This window comes from Gopherus evgoodei, chromosome 2, assembly GCF_007399415.2.
Source record: "Gopherus evgoodei ecotype Sinaloan lineage chromosome 2, rGopEvg1_v1.p, whole genome shotgun sequence".
Lineage (NCBI taxonomy): Eukaryota > Metazoa > Chordata > Testudines > Testudinidae > Gopherus > Gopherus evgoodei.
Window position 1 is genome coordinate 180,998,405 of NC_044323.1, and position 18,719 is coordinate 181,017,123.

General features: G+C 39.1%; 1 protein-coding gene across 11 annotated transcripts in view; it reads left to right on the forward strand.

The window, feature by feature from the left end:
* PHACTR1 (phosphatase and actin regulator 1) overlaps positions 1-18,719 on the forward strand; it is a 483,984-nt gene that overhangs the window by 337,944 nt on the left and 127,321 nt on the right. For all 11 annotated transcript variants that reach the window (XR_003999047.1, XR_003999046.1, XM_030552418.1 and 8 more), the window contains 2 exons: positions 2,934-3,014; positions 17,122-17,286. Coding sequence is in view for 9 of the 11 variants with exons in the window: in XM_030552418.1 (XP_030408278.1) it covers positions 2,934-3,014; positions 17,122-17,286 (246 nt within the window). In the remaining 2 variants the exon portion in view is untranslated. The remainder of the gene's footprint in view (positions 1-2,933; positions 3,015-17,121; positions 17,287-18,719) is intronic.

Sequence of the window (18,719 nt, forward strand, 5' to 3'; positions counted from 1 at the left end):
GTAACCACAGCACCCTCTCGGGCCACCCCCTGGCAGCCCCAGAATTTCTCCCCCAAGCTCCCAAGTTTTAGTAAGGGGTATATAGTAAAAGTAATGTACAGGTTACAGGGAGTAAACAAAAATTCATGGCCCGTGGCCTGTCTGTGACTTTTACTAAAAATACCCGTGACTAAAATCTCGCCTTACTCATAAGCAATGGAACTTCTGCTAGTGATGAAAATCTGTAGGAGTTGTGCTCATTACCCTCTTTTAGGTTACCAGATGTCCCGATTTTATAGTGACAATCCAGATATTTGGGGCTTTTAGGAACCGATAATCCCCCATCCCGATTTTTCACATTGGCCATCTGGTCACCCTACCCTCCTTAGAGTCCAAGGGTGAACTCCTGGGCCCATTGAAGTCAATTGCAAAACTGCCTATCACCCTTAGGGGATAAAAAACCCAACTGTCCCTCAGTTCCTCTCTTCTCGCAGCTGGGAGGCCTCTCTATGTTTCATGTATCTTGCAAGGTTAAGTTTGCTGTTTTTATTGTCCTGGTAGTTGATAACAGTTCATCATTAGAGAACCGGTTGAACTGTTAATTTGGCTTCTTGATGCTTCTTGATCTATTGAATTACTTTTTTAGCCCATGTAATCATTTTCTGGTGCTTGTTGGTCTATTTGGGCTTCATTTACTGTTCACTATCTTGTCAGATAATCAAGACAAATAACCAGGCTTTCAAAAATGCAAAGCCCTTGATACCAATATGTGTGTTACAGCTTATTTAGACCCAATACTCAGCAAAATGTGCAAAGTGTAAAATTTTCAAAACGGCCAAAGTGACTAAGGATATGTTTACACTTTGAACTGCAGACATAAATTTCAGCTTGAGGAGATATATTCTTGCTAGCTCTGAGCAACTTAGTTCACCAAAAATAGAGAGTAGCCACAACAGCGCAGTCAGCAGCAGAAAGACTTCCTGTCCTGAGAACGTACCAGTCAAAGATGCTGTGTATGTACTCAGGGTGGCTAGCCCCTCTTTCCACGGCTATACTCTATTTTTAGCATGCTTGTTTGATCAGAGCTAGCACAGGTATGTTTCCTTGAGCTGGAATTTATTCCTCCAGCTCGAAGTGTAGATGTACCCTAAGGCTCATTTCAAAAGTGCTTAGGTACTTAGGAGTCTAAATCTCACTGAAAGTCAGTGGGACATAGGCTCCTAAATAAGGAAGTCACTTTTGAAAATGTTATCCATATTGTATAGCTGTTAGGTCTCTTGTAAGAGATTTGTTATGTTAAATGTAGAGGGTGATCAAAGCAGAAGATAATATCTGGAACATATATATAGACATAAAACTATAGAAGATGATTGGGTATTGGGTCTGAAGCCTTCTATTCCGGGATGGAGAACAGCCCTTAAGCGCTAATTGACATTAGAGGTCAATTGGACATGTTCAAGGTGATATGATGATCATTCTGGGATTTCAGTGTGTGAGGAAATGCAAATATATTTAATATATACAACTGTTCATATATGTTTTTTTGTGAGACATTAGATGTTAACTACTTGTTGTTTTTATTTTTTTATCTTTAGAAATATATAATCAAATCTAAGAATTAGATAAAAAAGAAGAGACAGAAATTACTTCCATCAGACACAATACCTTTTATAAGCAGAGTTATAATAGACACCAGGGCCCAGGCCTTAATATCTTAAAATTGATCATCACACAGTATATATCAAGTTGCATGATGTCAATATAAAGCTCGCCCATCCTCCAAGTACTCAGTATCTCCTGACTTGAGGAACAGAGAATTGGCAGCAGCGCAACCAGTGGTTATGCTCTCATGTTTGGAGAGGAGGAAAAAGTCATTTCTGAGCCCGTTTTGCTTTAAATCTGTCTTGTGCAGCTTGAAGTTGCTTCCTCCTGGTTCATTTTTTGTGTGCTGCAGCTGACAGGAGAGCATATGGCACTGGGGATTTGCCCTTGACTATGCTTCCTTTTTGGCAAGCTATGCCTTGATTTCTCACAGGGCACACAAAATCTCAGCACACCCTGTGCATCATTTTATGTACCCCTTGCTCACTCTCTGATACATGCCTGAATGGACAGATAAGGCCAATTACTTTTTGATGTTTTGGTTAAATGGGCATTGCTTTAAAATTGCTGTTGCACTAATCAAACAGCATAATTCTATCTCTCTTTCTGGTGCTCTGATCACCATGGTATTTGGTCACCAAAATAAGAATTATAACGCTTTTGGCCAGAACCTTAGCTGATGTAGATAAGGGGAGCTTCATTGACTTTAATGGAACTTCTCTGACTTACACCAGATGAGGACGTGGCTCTCTGTCATCCTGAATATAGCATATTCTCCACTCCCCCTTCATGTGTAACTCCCTGCTCTTCATGTGTCAGTATATATATGCCTGCATCTATAATTTTCACTCCATGCATCTGAAGAAGTGGGGTTTTTACCCATGAAAGCTTATGCCCAAATCAATCTGTTAGTCTTTAAGATGCTACCGGACTCCTCATTGTTTTTGTGGGTACAGGCTAACATTGCTACCTCTCTGATTCATGCTGTGTTCCTTCAGATCTCTTTCTGTCTTTCCTTCCTCCCACCCCCACATGAATTATACCCCATTCTTCTCATCCTTTCTAATTCTCCCCAAAACACTTGGCTCATGTGTTTGATGAAGCAGTGAGTGTACCCCAATAAATCAGTCTATCCATTTGTATCAACAGTCATGTTACAACAACAAGTGGAAATCTACAGATTTGTGGCTCTCTTGGTTTTCAGATACTAATGGGACTTTTGCCATTGACTTCAGTGGGAAAAAGATTTGGCCCAGAGAGTAAAAATAAATGCTATAAAAGGCACATGACCTTTCAAAATTGCCTTGGCATTTATTTTTGTATTTAAATGTATTTTTGTCCTTATATTGTAGCTCTGGAAAGAAAAATATCAATGAGGCAAAGCAGAGAGGAGCTGATAAAACGAGGAGTCTTGAAGGAAATCTACGATAAAGGTAAGAGATACTTGTCTACTCAACTTTAAATTGACAATATTGTATGTACAGTCTTATGGCCTGATCTTGTAATGTTATAATACCAGTAGCTTCAATAGCATTAACTCATGGTTTACCTAATGAGATCCAAATCAGGCCTTCATACTTCTGTTCTAATTTTACTTAGGTTTGTCACTTTGAATAATTGTAAAAATCATCTAATGAGAGTTAAAAACTAAACTTATGTAAAGTAGCTGAAGGATAAATTATAGCAGTATATGGCAATCACTCTTCTCTTGATAACCATGACATAATGAAGAAAATTGAATGACCCCATGATGTCTCTTGATATCAATATTCTGGTTGAGTCACTGCTGGATTAACTATTGTGGAAAGGGAAATCATTTATATTGCTTTGGATTGCTTAGAGCACAGGGCACCACAGATTTCTATGGCATATCTGAAAATCCATAATACTCATGACCTGGATACTTCACAAATGTGACAAGAAAAATAACATTCACACCCAAGAATGAAATTTCATTGCTTTATGTCATCCCATTTAAGTAAGGCAACAAATGCACATTGCCTATTACGTATTTGTCAGTCATCTAACCTCTCCTTCAGTTTGTTCTGTTGTTTCCTGTGTAAAGAGCACAAAGGCAATAATTCAGCCAAGCACTTAAACCCAGATCCACAAAGGTACTTAGTTGCCTAAACCCCAGATTTAGGCCCCTAATTTCTCTCATCCTTTAGGTGTTTACATCTCAGTTTTGGCTCCCCTGTGGCTATGGGAGGCCCAGGTTCAATTCTCCTCTCTTCTTGATGGAGAGAGAGGTTTTGAACAGGAATCTCCCACCTATTAGAAACGTGGTCTAGCAACGGGATCTCTCTGTCTCTCCAGCTGAAGCTGTTCAATCATTCTTTCATTATTTATCCACAATGGGAGTGGGGGAACTGGACCCTGGGTTTCCAGTGTCCCAGGTGGATGCCTTAACCACCGAACTGCAGAATCGTTCTCTCTCTCTCTGGCCCAGTAGCTGCTCCACTGTGATAAATACTTAAATAGGCCACCTTGTCGTCCTCCTGTCATCGTTTTGTGTAGAGTCAGTCAGGCGCCTAACTCATTCCCATCCCACAGATTGCAACCATTTAAGTGAATTCAAAAAGTACAGTGTTTGTAATTAAATTACAAATTTTAGCTTGTTCTTTTTAGCCACTTTTTAACACTTTATTTCTAGCAGTACTTCTGCTCTACTATTTGCCCTTATTTCTGTGAAGTCAGCTCAGACGCTACTTCACTGTGAAAGCTTGCAGTTCTTGTCCACTTACCTAATTTTATATATAGCCTTGGGTGTTCCACATGGCAGAATGATTTGGTTTAAATATGTCACCAAGAAATATGAATAACTCCTTCCAATGATTAAAAAAATAGTCTATTAGACTAAATATGTCAACAAACTAATTTCTATGTGAACGGAAGAGGGGCTTGAGTCTCAGCCAAGGCTTAGTGTGCTGTGTAGACATACACTAAATTGATCTGTCTAAGAGATCTCTTCTCTCACCATGGTACAGAGCTGTAATTAAGATAAGCAGAAGCACTAGAGCAGGAATCCGATTGAATTAGGACCCCTCTGCGTCAGAACTTACTCCCCACCTTTCTCCAGGATAGGCTGAACCTGATGACCTTTAAGACATGTTGTAGACCTCATCTTTTTTCCCCCTGAACGTTTGAAATGGGCAGGGGAGACTGGTGAGGTTGATTTACTGTTGAAGAGGAAAGGTAGTATCAACTGTTAATTTGCCTGGTTTGCTAGTTGGGAACGGTTATAAGGGCTGGAATTACTGCAGTCTAGTTATAATGGAGTGCATTTTTATTTGTATTTTAAGTTATCTCAAGGGGTCCGTCAGGGCTGATTCCCGACTCTGGCACTTCGAATGTGGAAGGTGGGGCCCGCAAGGACTCTAAAAATTAATATTGGCCACTCCAGGCTGATATTAAATTCGCAAGATTACAGCTTCTCTCTGACCTTGAATGGATGGCTACTGCCACCACCCAAGTGTAAAACTCCCCTTGGACCTAGGAAGGCACACTTGGGAATTCCTCCCTGTGGGGTACCCTCAAGCCCTTTTAACCCCAACCCCAACCCCAACCCCACCCCCCCCAGGAAGAGCTAACAAAGAAAACAAAGGAAATGGGCTGTTGCCACCAGCTAATTAAACAACATATGCACAAACCTCTTAGGACACAAAACCCCCAATCCTGTTCTTAAAAAAAGGTAAATTTTATTAAAAAACAAAAAAAGACAGAAAATACATCTGGAACTTAGGCTATTGCTAGATTTAAAAAGAGCAAATACACTAATTAAGCATCAAGAATGGTTTTCTTGAGGTCCAGCTTCAAGATTACAAGCAAAACAAATGCCCCTGGGGTTAGCACAGAGGAGTCTACAAGCCTTAAAGAAATAAAAGAGATAAACCTAATTGTGTCTTCCTAGACATTCCCTGATCTACTTACATATCTGGGTTTCAGATAAGTAGTTTCAAGGTATGATTTGATGATTTTTCATATCTGGTTTAAAGCTTCTTACAGCATCGCTGCTCTGTCTGTCCTCTCTCTGGAAAACAACAGACAGATAGACAAAGGGAAAGCTTTTTCCCAATTTTAAAAAGTTCTAGCCTTCCCATTGGCTCTTTTGATCAGGTGCCCACTCCCTTCCTTTTACCTATGGGCTTTTTTTTAACCCTGTACAGGTAAAGAAAGTAGAGAACAGCTACTAACAAGGATTTTGTAGCTAACTGGCTGGCTGTCCATAAAAGGGAGTCCCCCATCCCCCTCACTTCATTTATCACAGGGTCTTAGAGCAGAGGGATGGTGGGTGCTCTTTTTATAGGCCTGATTCAGGAAAACACTTGAGCATATGCTTAAATCCATCCCTGTGTAGTACAGCATTTCAGCTTATACTCAGTGCTGTCCTGAATAGGTGTGCTTTCCTAAATTGGGACCATAGTACATGTATCTAAATAAACAAATGTAGGTATATAGAGCCACTAAAGAGGGCTCTCTCTCTACACTGATAGCAAGAAAATCGAAGCACAGAAGGAAAATCCCCTTCCACACATACTTATGTGACACTGTCTTCTGTAATGAAATACTGTATCATCAAACACTATAACTATCATTAGGAACTGCATCCCACCACCTCTGAAAATCAGACTACTTTTATATGTCCCCAAATATGGATTTGGATGCCTAAGTCTGACAATATATGCAATTGTGAGGAAAAAGAAATAATACATAGTATTGAAGTAATGACATACTGCACTTTGAAATACAGAATTATGAAAAACTCTTGAGTGTGTGACCGAGAGAGCGTGCGTGTGTTTACTGTACATGGTGGTGTGTGGTGGTAAACAGTTTTATTGGCATGAGTTTGCAATACCTGCTCACTATCCTGTATTGTACTACTACCGGAGGCTGGTAAAAGGGGAATTCAAGACAAAGAGGATTACATGAAATCCAGGGGCTACTGGATCAATTTATCTGTTCATAAGGTAACTAGTTGTCTGAATATATTGTTTATCCTGGCAGAAGCCACAAGTGAGTCACAAACCTGTCCAATAAAACCATTTAACACCAAACAACATTTTTCATTTCCCCACATGCACATTTTAAAGAAAAAGAAAAAGATATTGGATTGTCATTTAAAGCTGTACAATATTTCCTGGTTGCAATTTTTTTTTTTACATCCCTCTGCCTCTGCAATAAGATTACTTTAGTTACCATGGACAGATTTCACAGTGGCTGAAATATTAGAATACAGTTCCGTTTCTGCAAACACTTACATACGTGCTTGGCTTTATGTGCATGAACAGTCCCAGTGACTTCTGCTTCCGTCATTTGACATCAGTGGAACTATTCACCTGCATAAAGATAAGCATTTCTCTGTGGGCTTGGAGGCTTAATTTTTCAAAGTCCAAAAACTCTAAAATACCTTTCCTATTTATCAAGATATCATGTGACCTGCCAGGGACAGGTAAAAATATGAGCCCCAGACCTGCAAGCTTTCTAGGGGAAGATTTCCCATTGACTTTAATGGAAATGCAAGACAGGAAACAATTTTAGAATTTAATCACTAGAATGTCATTGGAAAGCCAAGATTCCTTTAAATTAATTATATATCTTTTAAATTCACTTTTCCAAGACTAAATATACTTTGTTACTATGACATTAGAATTTTTAAATATGTCCAAATAATGTTTGTGAGGAAAGATGGCTTTCAGTATTAATATATATAGTTTTTGCTTTATGCTTTGTAATTTGGTGTGAATAGAAAATGCAGAATCCCTATAATCCCATTACCCATTTCAACCCTTGCTCCAGCCAGTTTTCTGATCTTCGCATCAGATTTTCTGTGCCAGTCGTCAGCCTGAAGAGAATTTTTACAGTCTGGAAATCAAAATTCCTATCTGTGCAAACAGCATCACTGCTGCATCTCCATATCTTCATACATTTTGCTTTAGTCATCTACAGTTTGTTATAGCGTTAGAATGATTTAATATAAAACATTGTATAATAGATTTTAAAACTGCAAAGATAAGCCATGATAAATACATTCTACATCTGTAGAGAAGATTTAAAAAAAGAGAGCCAAAATTTTAAGTTTATATACACACACACAAAGACAGAAAGAGAGAAATTGTGTATGAGTAGCTGATCCAGCTCCCATTGAAATCAATGAGAAGACTCTTACTGGCTTCAATTGGAGCTGGACCACAGTCACTTTAATAAAAGTGGCCTGGTTTTCAGAGGTGTTAAATACCCACAATTCGTAGTGAAGCCTAGATTTTGTCTGGAGAGAGGAGTGCTTTGTGGGGAAAGGGAAGAACAGTAACAATCAAACTCGTGCATTTTGCTGCTGTAAAATGCAGTGACTAATAAGACTCAACTCTCATAGAAAGTATGGTAGTTGCCTGTACCAGTGTGCTGGTAGAGAAATGTTTGTAAACTCTGCATTGAAGAGGAAGCCTCTTACATGGGAGAATTTTAGAGTGGATATTTTTAGCTATAAGTTACTGACAATGAAAATGTTTAGTGCCAACACTGCTATTAGGAAATTGATGAAAACTTCCAACTCTGGTCTCTGCAATTAATTTATCGATAATAAAGGAACAGGAATCAAAATGAACCCACGTTCCTCATTGCAGTTTAACAAAACTGATATTTAGCCAAATGAAAAGACTTAGGAAAAGGTCCCTGAGATATGACTGAAAACAAGTTAGGACGTTGCCTAAAAGATTTGTGCAGTTTTTTAGGCTGATCAGCTGAAACTCTGCTGTCAATTTTGTTGCACAATGAAGGCAAGAAACAAAAGCAACAAGGTGTCTCTGACTGTGGAAAATTAACCTGTGCTTGCATGCTGATGTGTCAAAATAGGCACCCGGGTCAGGGCTTAAATATTAGGTCTCCTGGAATTTTGGTAACACCAAGGCAGAAAACAAAAAGCTGTAGTAGTTAAGCCTCACACGGCATCAAGATAGAAGCTGGTGTACAATGCTGAATAATGGCCCCCATCATGTGATAATGTTCTAGCTCGTAACAAGATAGTGACCTTCAAGAAGCAGATGAAAAGTTGTCCAGAGTTCCTCACTTGAAAACAAGCTGTGGAAATTCTGTTCTTCCTCTGTATTTATTTTTAGCTTTTCATGTCAAGAACGGCTGAGGCAGCATATAAAAAAACTTGGTTGCATATCTCTCTTCTCCCATCCTACAAAACAGACATTGACCTTTGGTGTTATATGATTCTGCCTATCAGGAGGCAAGGATGCAAAAAAGTGAGTCTTCCTCTATGCAAGTTCCAGTTTCTCCACCACCTCCATCTTCTTCTGGTTAAAAAGACAGAAGTATGAGAATTGGCACCAGTCCTTGAAAGGAAAAAGAGGCGGTTGTAAGATGAGAGAACATGAAATGACAACAAATGGAATTACTAATGAGTAATTTTCTGTTGTATGTTCCTTTTCTCCAATCCTGTGGGACAGTCAGAAGGAATTGGTGGTGGACCTGGCAAACAGTACTCATAAAGGAGGACCTTATTGTCCTAATTGTAGTGCTGCCTTCCCAAAGGAAGCATCTCATGCAGACAGTAGGTCCCTGCCTCCCTCTTTCATAGGATGAGAGCAGAGCAGACAGCTACAAGTAGAATCGACAAGTGAATGACTATTTTTCCCTTTTATATTAATTAAAAAGACTCATACTTAGCAAAGTAAACATAATATGGATAAACTGAACTGAGTACCTAAAATGCTGGATCCACAGCATGCTTTAGCTTCTGCCTTAATATTATCCTGGATGAAGAAAAAGCAGGATTATAGAGCTGGCTTCTTGCCTTTGTCTCACAGCCCTTTCAAGATGTCTCACTCCTCTTGTCCCATTGAGTGCTTGGTGACTTTTTCTGTGACGTAGTGTCATCTGGCAGGTGAAATCTAACCAGACACAGTACATCACAGTGCGACATTCCAGATGCAACATTCATGAAACAAGAAAGGTGTTCATCACAACACTGGCCCTGTATCTTAAATCATTACAAGTGAAATCACTTGAGAATACACTGCATGGAATGACCAGACATTGGCAAGGAGTTGACTAAACAGCTTAATAGGTTTTGGTCATCTTCAATTTCTAGAGTTCTGTGACTGAATCTATGAAAGTACAAGCCAGGGTTTGCAAATACTGTATATTTTTTTAAAAAACACACAACAACTATGTTTGATTAGGTTCCTACTGCTCAAAATGGTTTGTGGCAGATAGTGCTGTGAGTTTTAAAGTATAGCCTCTATCTGCAATGCAGCATTTAAAATAACTCATTTTTTTTCTAAACCAATCATTACACATCTTAAAATGATTATCTGATGTCTGCAACTACACACAGATACACACTCTTCTCAGACCTGATTCCCACTGCCTTGCAACTTGTGTAGTGAGTTTAAAACATTATCAAATAGAATTCCCCCATGGTACAATTTTATACCCACTTTTCACTCACCCTGTGCAGTATAAATTGCTTCACAAGGCAGTAAAAATCAGTACCTAAGAGTCCAAGGCCAGATTGTCTTCCAAAGATTTGGTTGCACTGGCTATGGAGTAATTGTGGTCATGGCAACACATTCCCTCAACAGCCATCAGCGAGTCTCCTGTGTAGAGTTTAGTTTAATTAAAGCTGCTGTCTTGAGCAGCAACACTTGCCATCCCTTAGGTGACTTGGCCTGAGGGCACAGTGGGCCAGATTGTGCCGAGAGAAGAAATTTTTGCACCCATTTGTGTCAACACATGTGAATCTGACCAGTTGATTCTATTGACAGGCACATTTCAAACATTTCTGATGTTTGCTCCTGGTCGGATAAGCATCCAAAATGTAAGAACTTATCTTTTAAAATGTCCATTGTTCCATGGTTTCAGCCCCAAAAGTAACCTTTCTCATAGTATTTTTATACCTTTTTTGTCTTGACTACCAACTTTAAAGTGCTGCCACAGCAGTGCTTTAACATGGCTGTGTGGTCACAGCACGAGCTGTGGGAGAGAGCTCTCCCAGCGCTGTTTAAAAAAAAAAGAAAAACAAAAAAACCAACCCCCACGAGGTTGCTCCCAGCCAGCGCAGTGGCACTGTCTACACTGCCACTTTACAGCGCTGAAACTTGCAGCACTCAGGGGAGTGTTTTTTCAAACCCTTGAATGAGAAAGTTTCAGCGCTGTGAAGTGGCAGTGTAGACAAGGTTAATCTTGGTGAGATTGTTAGTAACAAGGAATGTATTGAACTTGAGGCTAACAGTTGTGGTTACAATGGCTTCATCAGAGAAGTGGTGGCTATCTCCACCTTCTATAGACTCAGTGTCTTCCTGCTGGTTTTAACAATATGAGGGACATTGATCCAGATTTCTGTTTGTAGCCCAAAGTGCCTTGAGGGTTTACAGACCTTGTGTGTGTGAAACCTGCTGAAACTTGTGGAGAGAAGGTGCTATGTCTCCCCCTACTAGGACAAGTGGTTGTGCTTTGTGTGTGGTGGAAGGGGGACCCTCAGTAGTGCAGCAAGGAGGAGGGAATGTGATCAGCTGGACAGCTTGGTCACCTGCAATATACCGCTGTCAGCTAGAGTGTTGAGCTCAGAATGCATTTCAGAACCCAAGGAAGTATTCAAAGTTTTAAAAAAAAAACAAAAACAAGAGAAAAGGATGAAATTGAGTGTATATGCTGGAGATGGTGTATCCCAATTATTAAATGTAAATATTTGTAGGATAATAGTTCTAAGTCTACAACAGAAAACGATTTATTCAAATGAAAAATTTTTATTTGGGATGTATTGTTTTCTTAAACTCAGAGGTGGCATTGTGTTTTGAGTTCTGTTTTAGTTCTTCAGCAAACCACATTGATGAACAGAATTCAAAGCATTAATCTACTGAATACTTTTTTCCACTGTCTTTCCACCACAATAGACCCTGACATTTACCCAGAAAAATTAGTACTAGTTTTTTTGCACTGATTTTCATCTGTTTTTGTTTTTGTGGTAATAAATACTGATAAATTCCTGGGGAAAATTAAATAAAATTAAAACTAAAAATGAAGGGCCCTATTCATCCCTAATAAATATGAGTAGACAAAGCAATCATGGGCCAGAGAACAATCTCAGACATTTAAGATATTTCTTGCTCTCCAAAGTATAGTGTAGTACATGATATTTCAACAGACATGACAGAGTGCCCTTTTCTGTCTGAGAAAAGGATTGAGCTCTGACCTTAGAAATTTCATTAATTACTCATTTGTAATCAGTAGCCAAGATTTATTTATAATAGATTTTGCTGTCTGCCCAAATAGTAATAAGCGTGATTCCCTGGGAAGTAATGAAAGAAATTAAGGTTTCCTTTTGTTTTTAATGTGACATGGAAATCTTTAGAGCACATCACTGGAAAAAATAAGTCTGGCTGCTTCCTAAACAGTATTGCACCCCTCAGAACCAGCCACACCCCAATGAGTGTCCTTGCCTGGACACAGATTACCTGCGAGGATGAAAATTTTCAAGGAGAAAACTGATATAGATCTAAATAATCCAGTATACAGAATTATTACTTTTATTATTTCATTATTTGTTAGTGATAGCACTCAAACATAGAAGGTCGCTGCCCTGCAGCACTCAGAATCTAAAGAAAGACAGACAGGTAGTCAGAGTTTCAGGAGGGCAAACAACAACAAGAGTTTTCTATAAAGATCAACAAGATTTTGCTAGAGGTAGCTGAGTAGAAGTATGTTTTCAAAAGTTACATAAAAGTGGAGATGGTAGGGGCAGTGTGGAGGAGTTCAGAAGGATTAAACCATGCTTAAGAGGCCATATCTTCCCAATATCTGTTCTACATACTTAAATTTTCAGCTGCATGGTGTTACTTTTACAGGCTATGATGAATCAGAGTGTCAGTGTATCATCTTCCGTGTTATATAGATCCCTCTATGGCCGTAGCTGTTTTTTTTTTAAATGACTAGTAGGTGTGCTATACCTCCTGATTAGCAGAGAACAGTTGCCCTCATGTGCTCCTGTTGTAGAATAAATGTAAGTTATTCTCTTCATTCCCATTTAGCAAGAGTTCATTTATATTCAGTGTGCATTTCCAAAAGCTCATGTGACATTGGGGAAAGTAATTCTGCAGTATGTAACAAGATGTTCCATGCAAATACTACAAAGGATTTTGCAAATGCACAGAGAAACGAGTATGTGTATTATCTTTATGCCAAAATTAAATCTAAACTCATACTTCTTCAGGACTAAATCATTTTATACTTTGTAATTGGATAACTAGATTCTAACTATGCTGAAGTTAGATTCTTTTCATTTGTATTTCATTTATCCATAGCAGCTTTCAATACACTTTAAAAAAAATAATTTGACTTCTTTTATATCTGGTTATCAAGCATGCCTGTGAGCCAGGATTAATTCATGCTGGGATATTCTTGACTCTACAAATGACCATTGTATCCAAGCCTTTGATCTCTCCCTGTGCTGTTAACTAGCAGCCTTTTATGTTGCTCTGATTTAAACAAGATCAAATTTTGGGCATACTGTTCCACAGTGGTCCCTAAATGTCAAAAGACTGCAGCACAATGCAAGCACCAAAGGGCTATTATTGGGTTTTAGAATTTAAATGAAGATGAATTCAAAATAAATAAATCTTACCACCAGCAAAAAGACTTGTGTTTTGCTGCAATATAAAAAACATTCAAATAAAAAGCAAAAGTATTGGTGTTGTCATCTTGATATTTTTTCAAATATGCTTCAAATGATAAATTTTAATACTGCCTCTTAGTAGGCATTGAACACCTACAGAGACATGCTAAAAGCATGAAGTCAGTAGGACCTGAGGGTGCTTAGCTCTAGTAGAACTGGTTGGGAATTATCCAGCGAAACATTTTTTTCCTATGGAAAATGCCAATTAGAAAGGGTCAGTTTCGACAGTCTCCCAATTGAACAAAATGTTGAAAATGACTTTGTTTCAAAATTTCAGCTTATTTGTACTAAAAATAAAGGTTACAAATGGCAATCTAAATGAGAAATTTTGACTGACCCAATTCAAATATTTTTTCAGATTCTCAGTTTGGAAAAAAATTAGAGATTTTGATTTTTCATCCCAATTTGGGACAAGAAAAAATATCAAGAGCTCAGAAATCGTCCCAGGATGGGAAAACATTTATTATCCAACTCTTCTCAGCACCTCAGGATTAGGGCCCAGATTTATTTTTTAGTGTATCGTTTTTCCTCAAGCAAGCAAGTTTTGCTATTTTCATAGTACAAACTTTGTTGTCAGATATGGTCAAATTTAGCTCTGGAATAGATTAAATGAATGAATGTACACCTCTACGCCGATATAATGCCACCCAATATAACACGAATTTGGATATAACGCGGTAAAGCAGTGCTCCGGGGGCGGGGGCAGGGCTGCATGCTCTGGTGGATCATATCAAGTTCAATATAACATGGTTTCACCTATAACGTGGTAAGATTTTTTGGCTCCCGAGAAGAGCGTTATATTGAGGTAGAGGTGTATATTGAAATACTGTGTTTCAAATTAGAAATAGTTGCGTGGAAGAGCTGAGAACCCTGACTCTGTTTTCAGATCAACAGAAGTAACTGTGCTGCCATCAACAGAATTACAGCAGTGTAAAATCAGGGCAAGTGAGATCAAAAATCACGCGACCGAGTTACCAACTGACTAAAACCTACAAGTTTCATTAATATTCTCTCCCCTTTCCAACTCAGCTAAATGCTGAGAAAACTACTATTCAGTTTTCATCTTATTGTGATGTCGCTGTCCCATGCCCCTTCTCATGCTGTGTCATGCTAGTACTCCAAAAATCCTCCACCAAAAACAAGGAAGTCAAAACCCTGATATGCCTAATAATTCCAAGGTGAAAAATAAGCAGAAGGTCATCTTCATATTTCATAAAGGAGTCTTAAAGGTCACAAACATGATTTTGAATTCTTTGCTGCTAATCTACCTTCAGACATATTAATTGCCATTGTCCTGAGGCTGAATTAATGAATTTATGCTTTTCATCTCTTTCCAAACTGATATATACATCTTAGCCTTCTGAGCTCAGAATGTACTTGTACCATCACCAAAGTGAGAGGAATCATCTGACATCTCTGTTTGGGGAATTGGAATGTAACAGTGCCAACCCCAAATGTTCAAAAATCATAAGTCATAAATAATATTTGGGTTCTTTCTATTTGCATTCTGGCTTCTGAATCATTAGGGTGCACTGGGGTCATGTGTGACACTACACCCCCATATGCATCATGGGGGTACAGTTATATGATTCTGAAATAATTATGATGCAATTTGCACAAGATGAGTCATGTAAGATGTCATTGGAAAAGTTATGACTTGCTGAATATGATTATCCTATTTGTATGCATGTATCCTTTTTGGACCTGAAGTTATGAATTTTGAGTAGGTATCTGTATTTCAGATGTGGTTACACCTGGGTAACACACACTAGGCAAAATGCTTCCAGCCTAGACAGCTGGTTGTGAAGGGTCTATTCAGAGTAATAGGCCATTAGGAAAAACAATAGGCCTTAGGATAAGTTTATCTCCTGCCTAGTGAACCTTCCTGAGAATGCTGCAGACAGCCTGTAAGTAATGGCTTCTATAACTCTGCAAGGGCATGTGACCAGACCACATGACTCTGGACTCTAATTTGAGTACCTGTATTTTTCAACAAACTGGTCTGGGAACAAATTTTTTTAAAGGGTTCCCACAGTATGGAAAAGCTGTATAAGGCAGGGAGAGATATCATCCGTGGTTCCTCACCTCCCCATAACTCAACATCCGAGAGAAGCTCTGGAGAAAAAAAAAAAAAAAAGTACTTGAATGGGGATGGGGGAGCCCAAGCTGCAAAGCAAGTGCAGCTTTTGTCTTGAGAATCTCCAAGCCTGCTTGTGTGTGTCAGGGCGAGAAATTGCTAATTCATATCACATCTTTCTAGTATTTTAGGCTTAGTTTGCGGTTTTGTTTAATTAACAGGTAATCTGCTTTGATCTGTTTGTTATCACTTATAATCACTTAAAATCTATCCTTTTGTAGTTAATAAACTTGTTTTATATTTCAGTGTAAACTAGTATGCCTTTAGGTCAAGTGTCTGGGGAAAAATCTTACCTTGGTTGACACAAGTTTTGTTGCATATTCCTCTCCACATTGAGGGAGAGGCAAACTGGGTAATGAATTCATGCTGGTCGGGGTTTCAATCAGGGCAGCTCTGGGGTCTTAGGCTGGGGAGCTGGGGGTTATCTTGGCTGGTTGGTTGTGCAGTTGGTGCCTGCATGTAACTGCAGCTGGGTGTGTAGACATTGATCTACAGCTTGTCCCAGCAGTACAGTGTGAGAGCGAGCCCAGGCAGGTGGGTCAGAGGGCTCAGTAGATCCCCAGTTCCAGCTGGCACCCGGAGGGAACCCATGACATCAGGTTTTCAGGCTTTCATTTTTCCACAACCACCAGGGGTAGAACCTTACTGTTTTTATTTGTTTTAATAAAAGCTGAGATGCTCATGCCTCCAACAGCTGAGATGTTAGGAAAGACGCCAATCAAATCACAAGAGTTAATACTATTGAGAATAATAGTAACTCTTTCTCCTGTCCTGATGTTTTTAGTCCTGGCTAGTGTTTGATGGGAAAAAGAAATCTGTTGCTGCTACAGAAATTGGTGTAGATAAAGGAGAGATATTTTTAAGGATTTTATAGGTTTTCCAGCTAGAATTTGCTACATGCCAATATTAAGGGCTTATACCAACTGGCCATAAAAGTTAGTCATCACTTTACTTAAACTCTTGGACATGCTCGGAGCTTTAATGGTTTTAGTGGTGTGTGAAATAGGGATATATGTCTGTGATGTTATTTATATGTCTCCTATGTCATAAAAACAAGTGGAGGGGAAACAAAATTAATACAAAAGCTTCATAGCATCAGTTCAAGCACGTTCTCCTCCCCCGCTTCGCAGGTTTGGCAGAGGTGCAATACAAATAGGTTTTTGGACCATATAAAGGTAGAGAATGAATGGGGATTATTCACATTTGACCTCATTTCCGATTATCATAATTATTTTCTTGCCACAATCCCATGTCCAACAAGAACATTTTTCAGGATGTTCCCAAATCTTGAAACCACTTTTGAAGTGAGTGAAATGCCATTAGGTTGCAGAATTGCATGTCATTATGTTGCAACAGGACATCTCAACCTGACATTGCAGAAAATTGTCATTGCAATATACCCAGCTTGTAACACTATGATACGAACACTATGACTTTGTGAAGGGGGAGTTTATTCTGCTGGAGGAACTAAGAAAGATTTCTGGGGAATGTAAATAAGGCTTCTGTAAATACAGGCCATGCCTAAATAAATGTTACATAAACTGTTGGATTGTATGCTGTGTCTGTTGGATGTGTAGTCACCATTTAGGTACTTGAGCCATGAATAACCCACAGGAAACCACAGCTTTAGGGCAGTCTCTTTGCAGACACTGTTTTATTTAAATTCTTGTAATATCTTACTTATTCTTGATCTGTTATCATTGTGCTTTCTTCCAAATGCTATCAGATGGGGAGCTTTCCATACCAAATGAAGGATCATTGGAGAATGGGCAGGCTCTGAGCTCCAGCCAGATTTCATTACCAGGCCTAGCAGAACTGGAATCAGGTTCCGCGTCTGGGGAACCCTGTTCGTATGAGGTGCTCCCAACCACAGATATCATGGATGGGACAGGTAACATTTCTATTTTCATTCTAAGATACAAAATATAGAATTTTTTCAACATTATGCTCTTTAAAGCTTTTTAAAATTGGCTTCTGGTGGTTTTTGGTCTTGGATACTTAATGTTTAACACACAGGAGTGCTCTTGACATACTAGAGTAGATATAAGCCAGAACCAGAACCTCAGATCCAAACACTTCAGAACTTGGGGAAAGTTTGGATTCAGGTCCAACTTTGTAACTCGGTCCCAGCTGTATGCAGGACTACAGACTGTTGTAAGCGTCTTTCTGTAAATATGCTACTAGTGAGTAACACACACAAATCAGAATGCAAAGTAAAATCTTTGTACGTTTCAAGTCTGGAAACTGTAGAGATTTAATTTCATTTTCTCATTGATATTCTATGTTCTTTGCTGTTTGGAAAGAAGATTTTGTAATGAAAGCAGAAACCTAGCAAGTCTTGCATACTTTCAGATTTAGAGAGGAGGGTTTTATGTTTCACTGTTGTAACAAAGCAAATAGCTTGGTAGGTAATGTCAAGGCCCTAACATGCAGGGGGACTGTGATAAGGAGTTCTGAGGGATTCTCACATCTAGAGCAGAATGAGAACATAGTTAAAAGAAAAGGCAGACCATTTATCATATGGACATGATTTAGACATTGTATAGCTCAGAAGTAACCTTCTGCTTTCCAGTTCACAAGGTTAGTGCCTTGAGCAGCTGCTCAGTAAGGAAAGTTCAGCACAGAAGCTGTGATTTCAGATCTTAGGTTAAATTGATAGGTCAGAAAAGTCTACTCAGACCCACTGGGTCACTGAGTTGCAAAAGAGCTATCTTCACAGAAGGAGTGTGAGACATAGTTGTGGATGAGGGAGTGACAATGTTCAGATTAGCTTTGGGCATCTCTTAAAAGATTTGGAGTTTTAGATGAGGAACAACCGCCAAAAATCTAGGTACTTAAGCAAACTGAACTCTTTATCTCATGATATTTCAGCACACGTGCTGCTGGCCCTGGAGAAGCACAGGCATGAAAATATGCAGGGCTTGGAGGGAAGCAACCATGTTATTATTTGTATTAACATCAGAAAGGTTCGGTTTAAGTCTTGGAGCAAAGTTAATTTAACTTCTTATTTTATCTGACTAATACACCTGTCCCTGGTGCAGATGCCTAGACCCATCCATTCACCAGCTCAAATAGAGAACCTTTTGTAAAGAAGTTCTGACTTTGGGAATCTAAAACCTGATCATTCTAAAGAGGCCACTGGTAGCGATCCCTTTCACAGATTCAGGATGGCTGGCCAGAACCTCCTGTTGAAGAGCACCTGCTGTAGTGTTCAATTTCTGCTTTTGTTGTCCTTGAGAAAGTTAAATGGGATGTCTCTGGTGAGAAACAACGGTCCACTTGAGCTGCATCTGATTGAATCAGAAGTAACACCTTTGGTTTCAT